General features: G+C 36.0%; 2 protein-coding genes across 4 annotated transcripts; one reads left to right on the top strand and one right to left on the bottom strand.

Moving 5' to 3' along the window:
• The first annotated feature begins 239 nt into the window (after nt 1-239).
• LOC137808394 (sugar transporter ERD6-like 6) lies at nt 240-10,091 on the top strand. 3 transcript variants are annotated; one of them, XR_016519286.1, is made up of 18 exons: nt 240-853; nt 1,291-1,353; nt 1,444-1,533; nt 1,647-1,706; nt 1,813-1,878; nt 1,978-2,043; nt 2,146-2,221; nt 2,788-2,852; nt 3,021-3,113; nt 3,206-3,286; nt 3,396-3,480; nt 3,946-3,992; nt 4,069-4,145; nt 4,253-4,312; nt 9,171-9,236; nt 9,328-9,387; nt 9,579-9,693; nt 9,767-10,091. XR_016519286.1 is itself a non-coding variant. In XM_068609473.1 (18 exons), the coding sequence occupies exons 1-18, from the start codon at nt 659-661 to the stop codon at nt 9,877-9,879; spliced, it is 1,464 nt and encodes a 487-aa protein (XP_068465574.1). In that variant the 5' UTR covers nt 240-658; the 3' UTR covers nt 9,880-10,091. The 3 variants fall into 3 exon arrangements, 2 of the variants coding, with proteins under 2 accessions (XP_068465574.1, XP_090155872.1); XM_068609473.1 differs by having other exon boundaries at nt 4,083-4,145; XM_090299746.1 differs by having other exon boundaries at nt 334-853; nt 2,788-2,862; nt 4,083-4,145.
• A 706-nt stretch (nt 10,092-10,797) lies between these two features.
• On the bottom strand, nt 10,798-13,510 carry LOC137808393 (uncharacterized). Its single transcript, XM_068609472.1, has 4 exons — nt 12,592-13,510; nt 11,329-11,418; nt 11,193-11,260; nt 10,798-11,109 (listed from the first exon to the last, which is right to left on the bottom strand). Exons 1-4 carry the CDS (start codon nt 13,243-13,245, stop codon nt 10,980-10,982), a joined length of 942 nt encoding a protein of 313 aa, XP_068465573.1. The 5' UTR covers nt 13,246-13,510; the 3' UTR covers nt 10,798-10,979.
• Nucleotides 13,511-14,590: the final 1,080 nt, after the last annotated feature.

Genomic DNA, 14,590 nt, shown 5'->3' with positions numbered 1-14,590 from the left:
CAATTTAGAATGGCTAAAAGCACAAAAAAATATTCAATTGCATTTAGATCAGATGGATAAAAAAGTATTTTTCAAACTTATATAAAAGGATTGAAAAAAAAATCATTGCATTTAATATTTTCCATGTAAAAATAATTTATTTTTTAATTTTGTATTAATTTTTGTAAAAATGGATTAAACTTTTCAGCTGCCAGTCAATTTTTCAGCATATATAAGTTGGTGACGAGGATTAGGTTTTTAGATTTGTTACTATATGCAGCACACATTAACGAATAATTGAGTTCCGTAAGTAGGAGCAAAAATCCAAAACAACAGCGCGATTGAGATCACCACGTCACTCACCAGATATTTTGAAACCACCAAAGCAAACCCAAGGCAAACCAGAGCAACACTCCACTTTGCCCTTCCTTCATAAATCAATCATAATTCCCTGTTTGGTGGACCGAATTCACAGTTTTAATTAAGCATCGAAACGTGACGCTTCTAGTCTCTCACTAACATCACAAGCGACACTACTCGTCACAGCTCAGCACAGCAAAGCAGCGTTCCAAATCCTCACCCCACGTGGGACATTTTCGCAAACATCTTGTACCTGCGAGTATAATTTGTTTCAGGTTTCGAGAGCCACTGGTTGGAAGTGGTTGGTTGGATTTTGAGGATGAGTTTCAGGGAAGAGGGTGGAGATGCAAGGGATCTTCAGAAACCGTTTCTCCACACGGGGAGTTGGTACAAGATGGGTTCGAGGCAGTCCAGCATCATGGGATCCTCTACTCAGGTCATCCGCGATGGCGCTGTCTCTGTCCTCTTCTGCGTCCTCATCGTCGCTTTGGGTCCTATCCAATTCGGCTTCACAGTAAGAAAACACCGAGGAGTGTGCATATACTTGATTTTATCTCACTTTTACAATTTGTTATGCATGTACTTGATTTTATTAAAATCATCAGATTTATTGCTGTGCTTTTTCATGGAATAGACATTTCTCGTTAGTTTAAAGGTGTTAGATAGCTTAAACAATTATCTTGAGTTCCAACATGATATACAACTGCGAAAAACATCTGGAAGTAGAACTTTGCCCGCAGGCGTTATGATTGGCTCTAGTGTATGTATCTATCAGTAAAAGGAGTAGGATACAGAATTTAGATTCAATGTAGCACGAATCGCGTGTTTCATGTAGTCCACCTCATCTATTGATGGATAAGATTTTTGTTAATGTTTGTTATTATTGGTAAAGGAGTTGGATAGAAAAAGGTCTTTTTTTTTTTTTAATTATTTTGAATTTTTTTGGTACAGTGTGGGTATTCTTCTCCAACGCAAGGGGCTATAGTACGCGATCTAAAGCTCTCAGTTTCGGAGGTGCTACTATGTATATGTCTGTTCTTTTGATTATATTTTCCGTGGTTAAGTTTTAAAGTTTTGATGCTTAATATGTTGAGTTTTTTGTAGTTCTCTTTGTTTGGATCTTTGTCGAATGTGGGAGCGATGGTGGGGGCTATAGCAAGTGGTCAGATAGCTGAATACATAGGGCGCAAAGGGGTATTTTATTGGTTTATTTATTTTGTGTTTGTTTTGAGGACAACATTTTTCAAGGAAAATCTATTAATGTGAAGAGTGATTGGTGATTATTGGCATGTTTTTTAACATTGCAGTCGTTGATGATTGCTGCAATTCCCAATATAATAGGGTGGCTTTCTATTTCTTTTGCCAAAGTAAGTACGAGTGGTTTGGTTTTGATGCTGTGGTTATGGCTGTGTTTTTTTTAATCAGCAAGCGGCCATGGCTGTGTAAATCAGTGATGTTTTGTTGCTTTTTTAGGATTCCTCGTTTTTGTTTATGGGGAGGTTGTTGGAAGGTTTCGGCGTTGGGATCATCTCTTATGTGGTAAATTGGATCGACTTTCTTAATCATTTCTTTTGGTTTGGCTTATTGGTTAGAATGCTGAGTGAACGTGGTCTGGCTTCTGGTTTTTGTTTTTAATAGGTTCCTGTATATATAGCTGAGATTGCTCCTCAAAACATGAGAGGTAGCCTTGGATCAGTGAACCAGGTTGATATCCATTGTTGCACAACAATTCTCATAGTTTTATTTATTTATTTTTGTTTTATGTGAAGTTTAATATTCACTATTTTTGTAATTTTTCTGGCTCAGCTCTCTGTTACAATTGGCATTCTGCTGGCTTATCTGTTGGGCCTTTTTGTCAACTGGAGAGTGCTTGCAATTTTAGGTAAATTTGTAGTTATTTACTTGGCTCGGATTTTGTGGATGGATGAATGGAACTCTTAGGTACCTTGGTTACAAATTAGTTCCATAAAGTTTTTACAGAAAACGGGAATATAAGGAATTTGTGTGTGTAGGGGACGAGCAACATTTATAAAATAAAATATGGTTCACCATGGGATAGGGGAGTACAATTTGATTGGGATAGAAAGCATAGATATGACATAATAATTTTAAACGTATAAAATTAGCATAAAATACAAATTTTAAATCAAACGAGGGAATCTTATTTGAAGAGTGAGCATGAGTTGTTGTTGACATGATAAATGCTGTAATTTTTCTAATTGATATTTTATCTCAGTTTAATATTTTTATAAATGAATGTAAACAAAATGTAACATGCAGTTAGAAGTATTCAAACCCAAATTGTCACACATGTCCAACATGGGTATGACACATAGATGACTACAATTTTGAAGTGTCTGCTACATGATGTTCTTAGGAAGTTACGAGAGGTTTACTTGGTTTCTGAAATCTAAATAATAACAAAAAATATTTTATGTTCTGCTGCAGGAGTTTTGCCTTGTACAGTATTAATACCTGGGTTATTTTTCATACCAGAATCCCCCAGATGGTTGGTATGGATAAGTTATGCATCATGCTGATCAAATTTCTGTACTTTTAATCTTTGCTAAAATACTTGTTCCTTCCTGAAAAAGGATGGCAAGGCATTTTATACTCTTGCTGATTATCTTTCTGCTTTTCTTTCATTTTATTTATCTTTCCTGATTGGTGGGGAAGTATAGGCCAAGATGGGGATGACAGATGAGTTTGAGACTTCTTTGCAAGTATTAAGAGGATTTGACACCGACATATCTGTGGAAGTTTATGAAATTAAGGTATTTTTTGGGTAATTTGTGTGGCTAAATTTTTCCAGGTGCAGCTTAATTTTTGTTTCTGAAATGCACTGCTAACCATTTTGCTTTTCTAGAGATCTGTGGCTTCAACAGGAAAAAGAGCTGCAATCCGATTTGCAGATCTCAAGAGGAAAAGATATTGGTTTCCCTTAATGGTATAATATGATGCTGTATAAGTTATTTTTTAAATCCTTTCTTCCCAAGCATGACTTATTGTCATTTATAAAAAATGTCGAGCATTCTTTGCTAATTGAGCTCCTGCAGATTGGTATTGGATTACTTGTTCTTCAGCAATTATCTGGCATCAATGGAGTTTTGTTCTATTCAACTACCATCTTTGCAAACGCAGGTTTAGATCTACCTATAAACTGTTGAATTATATTTAATTTTGGCTGACAATTTTATTGGTTGGGGGTGGGGATGTGCACCAAGGTGAGAGGAGGGTGAGTGATTGGTGTTCAATGATCTGTAGGGTGAAGGGAGTTTTTAACCTTCAAATACTCAAAATTCCTTTACATGAAGTATAGCATGGTTTGAGATGTTAGATATATGTTGAAAATTGTATCTGAATGGCATAAAATCCGCTTCATTAGTTCATTAAACTTACTCAGCTGATTTGAATGTCCTAATGATGTGTTTGACTGAAAGGAAAGTAAAGATGGCTAATTCTGATCTACTTTAGAATTTATTTTTTTTGGTTTGAGTGTTCACACACTTGGTAACAAAAACTGATTTTTGGATTTAGATGACAGTTTTATTGCCTCCCGGATTTCAATTGCTCCTGATATGGTGTTTAATTTCTGTGTTGTAACAGGAATTTCGTCAAGCGATGCTGCTACAGTTGGACTTGGTGCCATTCAGGTTGCATAATAAAGCCTAGGCTGCATATCATGTTTAATGCGAATATAATGAATGTGAATTCAGCTCTTATTATCAGCTTTCTTTTTTCAGGTCATAGCAACTGGAATTTCCACGTGGCTGGTGGACAAAAGTGGTCGGAGGCTGCTTTTAATAGTGAGTATGAAGCAAACTTCATTCTGTCATAATCGTTTTCTAATATCTACTACACTAAAATATGGTTATTAAGTTAAAAGAAATTTGATCTCTTATTACTTCTGCAGATTTCATCATGTATAATGACAGTTAGCCTTGTCATTGTTTCAACAGCATTCTATCTAGAGGTTAGTAATAGTAATGGTATTGTCTTTATTAAAGGAAAAGAAAGAATAGGGTAAATCCCTTGTGTATATTGAACACATAGGGTTATGTTTATATAGGAAAAAACATATGGGCTAAGCCCATTACATAAATATGAGATATCTAACAATATCTATAATATCTCATAATATCAAATAATATCTAATTATATCTAATAATATCTAACACTCCCCCTCAAGCTGGTGCATATAGATCATATGTACCCAGCTTGTTACAAATGTAATCAATCCTAGGTCCTCGTAAGGGTTTAGTAAAAATATCTGCTAATTGATTATTTGAATTAACAAACTCAGTCTTGATATCTCCTGATATAATCTTTTCTCGAATGAAATGACAATCAATCTCAATATGTTTTGTCCTTTCATGAAAAACTGGATTTGAGCTAATATGAAGAGCAACCTGATTATCACATATCAGTGTCATTTGAGTAACCTCTCCAAATTGCAATTCTTTAAGTAACTGTTTAAGCCAAATAAGCTCACAAGTAGCCGAGGCCATAGCTCTATATTCTGCTTCTGCACTAGATCTTGCCACAACACTTTGTTTCTTGCTCTTCCAAGAGATCAAGTTATCACCAATGGAGACACAATAACCAGAAGTTGACCTTCTATCAGATGGAGATCCTGCCCAATCAGCATCTGAATAACAAACGACTTTAGTATGGTTATTATGACCATATAACAAACCTTTTCCAGGAGAGCCTTTAATGTACTTCACTATACGAATGACTGCATTCCAATGATCTTCACATGGAGAATTAAGAAATTGACTCACCACACTGACTGCAAAGGAAATATCAGGACGAGTAACAGTGAGATAGTTCAATCTTCCAACTAATCTCCTGTACTTCTCAGGATCTGAAAGAGGCTCCCCCTGATTGGGTAGAAGCTTGACGTTGGGATCCATGGGAGTATCAACAAATTTCGAATTCATCAACCCAATTTCCTCCAAAATATCTAATGCGTATTTTCTTTGAGAGATAACAATACCAGTATTGGATTGTGCTACCTCAATCCCCAAGAAATATCTGAGTTTGCCAAGATCTTTGGTCTGAAAGTGTTGACAAAGGTGTTGTTTTACTTGTGAGATGCCATGGTGATCACTGCCTGTAAGAACAATGTCATCAACATATACTACAAGATAGATACACCCAGCACTCGAGTGACGATAAAAAACTGAATGATCGCCTTCACTGCGAGTCATACCAAATTGTTGAACAACATTGCTAAATTTTCCAAACCAAGCCCTAGGAGACTGCTTGAGGCCATATAAGGATTTGCGAAGACAACATACCAATCCAGAAGACTCCCCCTGAGCAACAAAACCGGGAGGTTGCTCCATATAAATTTCTTCCTGCAAATCCCCATTAAGAAAAGCATTTTTAACATCCAGTTGATAAAGAGGCCATTGTTGAAGAGCAGCCATAGCTATGAATAAGCGAACAGAGGCCATCTTTGCTACTGGAGAAAAAGTATCACCATAGTCTAAACCAAAAATTTGGGTATAACCCTTAGCCACAAGACGAGCTTTGAGACGATCAATAGTACCATCAGGACCAACTTTGATAGCAAAAATCCACCTGCAACCAACAACAGATTTCCTAGATGGTAAAGGAACAAGTTCCCAAGTTCCATTATTCTGAAGCGCATTCATTTCATCAAGCATGGCCTTTCATTTCATCAAGCATGGCCTGACGCCAACCAGGATGGGCTAAGGCATCACCTACAGATTTTGGAATGGATACAGAAGAAATAGACGAAAGGCAGGTATAAAAGGGTTGAGATAGTCTATGGTAACTCAAAGCAGTATAATGTGGAGAGGGATTACGAGTAGAACGTATACCTTTACGGATAGCAATAGGAAGATCAGGTTCAACAGTCGGAGGTTCAACTATAGGAGCCGGAGGGGGATGAGGTGTTGGCACCAGAATAGAGTCTGCTGATGGACGATGAGACGGTTGACGACGACTATACACCTGAAGAGTTGGCGGCGGTGGTGAATTGTTAGGTGCACTAGGCACAACAAGAGGAATATTAACTTGATTAGATGAAGAAATTGAAGGAGAAGGACAAGACTTAAAGTAAAGGGAAGATTCACTGAAGGTGACATCTGCTGAAATAAAATAACGGTTTAAAGACGGTGAGAAACATTTATATCCTTTTTGTGATCTAGTGAACCCTAAAAAGACACATTTGTGTGACTTAGGAGATAATTTATCAAGACCAGGACTAAAATTATGAACAAAACATGTGGACCCAAAAACTTTGGGAGGTAAAGAGTGGAGAGGGTCATGTGGAAATAAAATAGAATGAGGAATTTTGTTATCTAAAACTGAAGATGGCATGCGATTAATGAGATAACATGCACTAAGAACAGCATCACCCCAAAAACGCTGAGGAACATCACCATGGATTAAAATAGTACGAGTTGTTTCAACAAGATGTCTATTCTTGCGCTCAGCTACCCCATTTTGTTGAGGTGTATAAGCACATGAAGTTTGATGAAGAATACCATGAGAAGCCATAAAATTTTTAAAAGAATGAGAAAGATACTCACGTCCATTATCACTGCGCAAAATTCGGATGGAAATTCCAAATTGATTTTTAATTTCATTGTAAAATATTTGAAATATAGAAAACAACTCAGAACGGTTTTTCATTAAAAATACCCAAGTACATCTTGAATAATCATCAATAAAAGTAACAAAATACTGAAATCCTAAATTAGACTTAATACGACTTGGTCCCCAAATGTCAGAGTGAACTAAGGCAAAAGGAGATGAAGCACGTTGTGAGACACTACGAGGAAAAGAACTACGAATGTGTTTCCCTAACTGACACGACTCACACGATAAAGTAGACACATTAGACAAACTTGGAACAAGCTGTTGCATCTTGGCAAGACTAGGATGACCCAACCGAGCATGAATGAGTGATGGAGAATCCATAATTGCGCCAACATGTGCAGAGATCTGTAGTTGATAAAGTCCATGAGACTCACATCCGGTGCCAATCATCCGTCCCGAACTCCGGTCCTGTAAAGTAACAAAATCTTTGGTAAAAGAAATAACACAGTCAAGGGAACGAGTGAGACGACTAATGGATAATAAGTTAAATGGAGACCCAGGGACATAAAGAACATTATCAATAGATAAAGATGAAAAAAGATTAATAGTACCAACACCATGTGATGGTACCCTATATCCATTGGCCATGGTAACTGAAGGTAAATAACCCGTAGTAGATAGGGAAGAGAAAAAAGATTTATTACCAGTAATGTGATCAGTGGCACCTGAATCTAGAACCCAAGGGCCATGGGAAGTGGAGTGAGTGAGGCCAACAAAAGATGTACCTGAATGTGCAACAGAAACCGTGGAACTAGGGTTCTGACGATCCTCATACCATTTAAGAATTTCATTGAAAATAGCAGGCTGACTTGGGGTATCAATTGAAGTATGGTCCATGGTAGAAGGTTGCACAGGGGCAATTTGAGCAACCGCAACAGATCTAGGAGGACGACCATGTAAGGCATAACATCTGTCAATTTTGTGGCCAAGTTTGCCACAATGGTCACACTTGTGACGCCCTTTGCCCGACTTGTGAGGGCGAGTACGATCATTATGCTGAGATACTAAAGCAGAAGAGTCATCAACATGAGACGTTATATCAGCGGTGTGTTTACCTGGCACGCGCAAAAGGGTAGAACAAGTGGAAGTAAAATTGGGCACAATAGGAGATCCCAAAATTTGATCACGAACCTGAGAATAATCATCAGGAAGACCATGTAAACCCAATAACATGAAGAACTTGGATCTTTGTTCTAGTTCTTGAGAAGGAGTAGAGGCAGGAGGTAATAACTCATTAAAATCATGAAGAAGAGCATGAAGTTTACCTAGATATTCTGCCATTGTACCATCAAGACGTTTGGGAGCAACAATTGTGAGAAGATTTTGACACACACCATAAAGACGTTGAGTATCATTGGTATATAATAATTTTGCTTGTTCCCAAACTTCTGAACATGTTTCATAGGTACGAAAAATTTGTTTTAAAGATGAGTGAATGGTCGATTTGATAACAATGCATAATTGAGCATCAATTTTCGACCAACGAACAACCTCATTTTCAGGAAGAGTAGGATGAGTAAGATGATCAACATAACCTTGACTCTTAAGCCATAATTTAATATCTGATGCCCAAGTGTCATAATTGGTTCCATCCAATTTGTCAATGGAAAGATGAACATTGACGTAATTAGTATAAATAGATGAATCCGACATAATGACTGAAGAAGAAGCCATAGTGGCAGCGGAAGCGGAAGAAGCCATAAAAGATAAGGACAAATCCAGTCACCGGTTAATTGGCGGGAGCAACAAAGATGAAGGCTCCGACAGCGATTCCGGCGGCGTCTCCGGCGAAGGTCCGGCGAAGGTCCGGTGAAGGTCCGGCGAGACAGTGGGGGTGGTGGCTGAAAAATTCCAGTGAATAGTGGATTCACCAATAAAAATTGAACCCTAAACCCTTAACTCTAACCTTATGCTCTAGATACCATATTAAAGGAAAAGAAAAGAATAGGGTAAATCCCTTGTGTATATTGAACACATAGGGTTATGTTTATATAGGAAAAAAATACATATGGGCTAAGCCCATTACATAAATATGAGATATCTAACAATATCTATAATATCTCATAATATCAAATAATATCTATAATATCTCATAATATCAAATAATATCTAATTATATCTAATAATATCTAACAGTCTTAATTCAATTTCATAAGACTACCTATGCTTTTAACTATTTTATTGATTGATACCAGGGGGTTGTATCAGAGGATTCACATCTAATCAGCATTTTAGGAACACTTTCTGCTGTTGGACTTGTGGTATGTTTCTTGGATTTGGTTGGAGTTTCTTTGTACAATTTGCAATTTAAGTTTTTAGCATTCGTCTGATTGACGATCACGAATGTTGTAGGTTATGGTGATTGGGTTCTCTCTAGGTCTTGGACCCATCCCTTGGCTGATAATGTCTGAGGTATGAAATACTTTCAGCATTCAAAACAAATAATCAAAAGGAGGAAGAATCCAGTAATTGTTACATTATTTACTATTTAGTTAATTCTGATAGGTTTTCTCGTTTTTCTTTTGATCTGAGCCACCATGCCACTTTTGGATATTGAATCATGATTGCAGGTCTCGAGTTAATTGTTTAATAATGCATTTCAGATACTTCCTGTGAATATAAAGGGGCTTGCTGGCAGTATAGCAACAATGGGAAATTGGCTGATTGCGTGGGTGGTCACGATGACAGCTAACATACTTTTAAATTGGAGCAGTGGAGGTGAGTGTGTGTATAATGTCTTTCTTGTATGCTTATATCAATATCAATGCAATGCTGACTTTACTGTCTACAGGGACATTTACAATCTACGCAGTAATAGCTGCCATGACTATTGCTTTTATAGCGAAATTTGTCCCAGAGACCAAGGGAAGAACATTGGAAGAAATTCAGTTTTCCTTCAGATAGATATGTTTTGGGAGAGCACACAGGTAGTCTGTCTCGTTTAAACTTAAATGAGGAGTCCGATATCATGTGTTTTTTAGGTCTTTGTATTTATTATGTATCAAATTTTGTGTAACAAATGAAGGGGGTGAAAAATCTGTGCAAGTGTTCCTTTACTGTACAAGCTACTGATAATTTTTTTTAAATAATATTGTAGCAAAAGAATGAGGGAAAAACCTTCCTAGTCATAGTGTATTTCCTATTACGAATTGTGTATTTTGCCAGGGAATAGGTGCCTACGGTAAACATGGGGTCATAAATTAAAGCAGTAACTCTGTTATTCACCTGGATGACTTGAATTACTACCTAATAATATTCTTATTGCGTAGTTTTGGCTGCTTCTCCTATGTGCGTCTAATCAAATTAAGAAATACAATGATTGTGGTTGTTTTCACTCTATCAAGTGAAAATAGAGTGTTAATTTATCACGGTTCTGTACATTATCTAGGACACAATTATTTTGTATAATGTATTTTATTTTGAATTATCTAGTACACGAGTCTCGTTCAATTGGCTCTTAAAAATTATTATTTTATTATAAATATAATATTTTATTTTAAAAAGTGATAGTTGAATGGTTATTTTTTTTCAGTTAGAGTGTAAAGAAACTTTATTCTCTCTCTTTTTACTCCTTTAAAACCTAACATTTATTGCAATAACTTGTAGTTAAATTTATAATTTATCCTAAATAATAAATTAAGAAAAATATCATTATATTAATTTCTATAGTTTTATTGGAGATAATATTTAATAGATAATATATAATGGATATATAAAATTTAATTTATAAGTTGATTTTATAAAGTTGAGTTATAGTTAATAATATTTTTTAATAAATTTTGTTTCATTCAAGTGCTTAACAACCTTTTAATATTTCAAAAATTTAAGAAAAGCAATACTTTCATTTCAAAATTTAAAGTAAAACAATAATTGAAAAAGGAAGGAAGATACATAGGAAAAGTAGTGTATAGGTGTTTAGAATATAATGAATATGAGAGACAGCGTAGGTATTAGATATCTCCTCCATCTTAGGGTAAAGAAGAAGATGTAATAGATTGAATACGTTAATGATTATTGGGAAAGAAGGAAGCAAGAAAGTGCTTGAGGCATCTATTGTAGACACAGGGTCGCTCCAGGTGAACCAGGTGACCAGCTTTCTCTATGCATTCAAATGTTGTGCCATCCCCCAGTTCTCTGTCATTCCATACATCACTCATGTTAATAATATTCACTGCAACTACTCTAACAAACAACAATAACTAGGCTTCTTCCCTTACTCTTTCATATTTTCTGCAAGCTCCACTTTGAAAATTTGATCATTCTTGCCCCATAAGAGATGTATTCTCTGCAAAGTAAGCACGAAGGTCATGCATCTAGAGCTAGCAGTGCAAATTACTGTCAATTTTTTACTACCTGTGGAAAATTGTGGATGACGATATCTTTGTTGTCAACTACTAAGCCCTCCAATAATTCACCCCGTTCCTTTCTATTCGTAAACATCGCCTGCAAATAATAATCCCACAACAAAACTTCAACCATCTTTACCATCAAGCTTTCAAACATGTATGTTTTACGCACAGAAACTGTTTTTTAACTTCACTTTCCACCCGGGACTCACTCTCCTTCATTCTTTGGAATAATTCCATCAACTTTGTAGAAAAAAAAAATGAGACATCTTCCAAATGCTACTCTCATTGGTTCTGTTATATATATCTTATGGTCTGCACGTGCCTTGACATTTTGTGAGTGGTTAGAGTGTTTATAATTTGTCTTGACCAAAGCTTCAAGCTAGACCGTCTACTCTTTTGGAAGTTAATTAGCAAACTTTAACTATATAAATAAGATCTTATAATGAATAATTATCTTTAACTTAAAATCAAAAGTTCATTATGTTCTATTGTAATTTCATATTCTTTTCTAGTGAATTTCTGACCGTAAAAATATATCAAATTTAAATTTTTCTGTCTGATTCTTCATTTAATTTTAATATTTACCTTATTTTATTATCGTGAACCATTTGTGTAGAGTTTAGTGAATTTGTATGTATTTCTTTACACAAACTAATAAATATACTGATGTAAGGTGATAATCAAAATCCTTATTTTCAAACTTTGGTATGTAACTGCTTATTAGGTGAAGGTGGTTGAACTAATCGACCTTCTTCTTTTCGTCTTTGTCGCCATAAAATCATGGTACCTGTGTTGTTTCCTTTATCAAATGGCTTTGTAATAAAATTTGCTGACCCTTTTTAAAGTACATGTACTATTTTGAGGCTATTTTAATATGGCTCACGTACTACTGTTTATGGAGTTATATATCTCCTTTGGTGATTTCCAGTCGCTCAGAAACACCAAACATCCCCACTCTCTGTGTTCTCCATTTCTATATTCAAATTAATGGCACTCTCTTCCTTGGTGCTGACATGGTCTTATAAGTGTTAAGCTTGTATAAATGATTATGCAAAATCAATTATGCCATATGTTTATGAAGAAATGGATAGAGTTATATGGAGAGAATTGTTTTTTTTTTCAAAAGCAAGAAATATAAGGTATAAAAAAGTGTGAAAATGATTAAGACTAAATATTAATTTATTGAATTATTAAATAATAAAGATGTTTAGGTTTTGAAGTGTGAAAGTAGAAGCAGTGGGAAAATAAGGTATAGATAGAGAGATACCTGGAGAAAATCTTTGTGCAAACGATTGGGAAACCAGAGTTTTTTGTGAGCAGCGAGGGACAGAAGAGCCTTAAGACCCTTAACAGAGTTAGGCAGCAAGAGATCCGAAGAAGAAGAGAACCCAAGCTCTTGCAGCGAGGTGCTGCTCACTGAGTCCGTCATGGCCAAAATGGAACCAGAAATAACCATGCCTTCAACCATTTCAGGCCACATCTCAGCCATCTTAAACGCCACCATTCCCCCATAACTGAACCCAACCACTATGCATTTCTCCACCCCAAGTTTCCTTAACGCCGTCACCAAACACTCCGCTTGAAACCTTGGGGACCTGTCCGCCTTATCGGTGGCAGACCCTCCGAAGAAGAGAAGATCAGGAACATAAACAGCGTACTTTTTCGTCAACGCCCCCACTTGGAACTGCCACGTCACGATTCCTTCCGCCGCGAAACCGTGCACCAGAACCACCGTGGGCTTGCTGGGCTTCGCTATAATTTTGGGCTTTTCCTCCTTTTTCTTGGGCTTCGTTATGGTCTCAGAAGGGACCCAGAAACTCATCACGGTCCCGGGCTCAATCTCCACCGTGTACGGCCTGATTCCCGCCATCTTCATTAGCCCATGCAGCAATGGCCTCTGCGCTGCCACAAGGTTCACCATGCTCTCTACTCTCTCTCTCTCTCTGTGATCACTCTACGTTAAGCTGTGAAATTGTTGAGAATGGAGAAAGGTTTATTATATTGGAGAAAGGTTAACTTAGATTAGTGAGGTTTGGTGCTGGGTTGTTATTACTTGCCACACACAGAGGAAAGATACTAATGATAATTTGACAACGAGTAAATTTTTAATTAAATGATATAAAAAATTTAAAATAATAACATTAAAAAGTTATAATGTAATTATATAAAAAATTGGAATTTTCAATATATTATTACTTTTTACGAAAGGACAAATTTCAAGATATTGGTAGCTAACTGCATTTTTTTTAATTTTTGCCAACTACAAAAATTGTAAATGTAACAATTGCGTACACCAATATTTTTGAAGGTCTTGTTGGTTTTGATGAATTAAACGTAAATTATTTTGAATTTGGACTCTGAAAAAAGAAATAGCTATCTTTTTGTTTTTTTTTATCGGCAATAGCTATCTTTTTGTAATACTTCTTTTCATACATGAAGTCTTTCATAAGTCGATATAGAATATAAGTCTCTGAGTTAGGTGTTAAGAAATGTGTTTATTTGTCCAAGATATCAAGCTATGTGTTGCTTCAATCTATTAGCTAGGCAGAGTTTTTATAAAAATGAATATGATCCCACACCACAGCACCGTTCACATGAATAAAATCTAATCAAAGGATTTGTACAGCTTTCTTACACGCAATCTCGGTTATGCATATATATATATATGTTCGCTTAACAAAGTTTTGTTGTAGAACATACAACAACTTTGTTTAGTTTTGATGAACCACCACATCGCCTAATAGTCCAACGTTTTGCTTTTGTGGACCCTTGCCCATCCATTTTGGTGAGAAATTACTTGTGGACTTTAAACCATCTCTCCATCTTCTAATTTGACTTTCATATTTGAAAGGATGCTGATGGGTACTTTAATATAATTGTTCTTAGAGGGATTAACATAAAACTAAAATAACTACTTTGATTTTCCCCTCCTCGCGGCCTTCCGGTTTCTTCTAGTAAATGTCTTTATATGTTTTCATATATGGTTATCTCAAACAAACTCTCTCAGACAACTGGGTCTAAGTTCTCTTAGACAGGTAGGTTTAAGCTTTCTTAGTCAGGTGGGTGTCATCTTCTCTCATTCAGGTGGATGTACCTACAAGCTATTCCGATGATAAAGTCAAGATCAATTAGATTAAGTTGTAATATCTAAAAAACACTCTAGTGAGCCGTTAATAAGTCACATATTCATACTGTTTTTTAGGCTTTTACTTTCTGTACCTTATATTTGCTTAGTATATTTTTAATATTTTGGATTTATCCGTTAG

The sequence above is a fragment of the Phaseolus vulgaris genome, chromosome 3, assembly GCF_051622355.1.
Source record: "Phaseolus vulgaris cultivar YP4 chromosome 3, ASM5162235v1, whole genome shotgun sequence".
Taxonomy (NCBI): Eukaryota; Viridiplantae; Streptophyta; class Magnoliopsida; order Fabales; family Fabaceae; genus Phaseolus; species Phaseolus vulgaris.
Note: the sequence above shows the minus strand (reverse complement) of the source record. Positions and strands in the feature narration are given on the sequence as shown.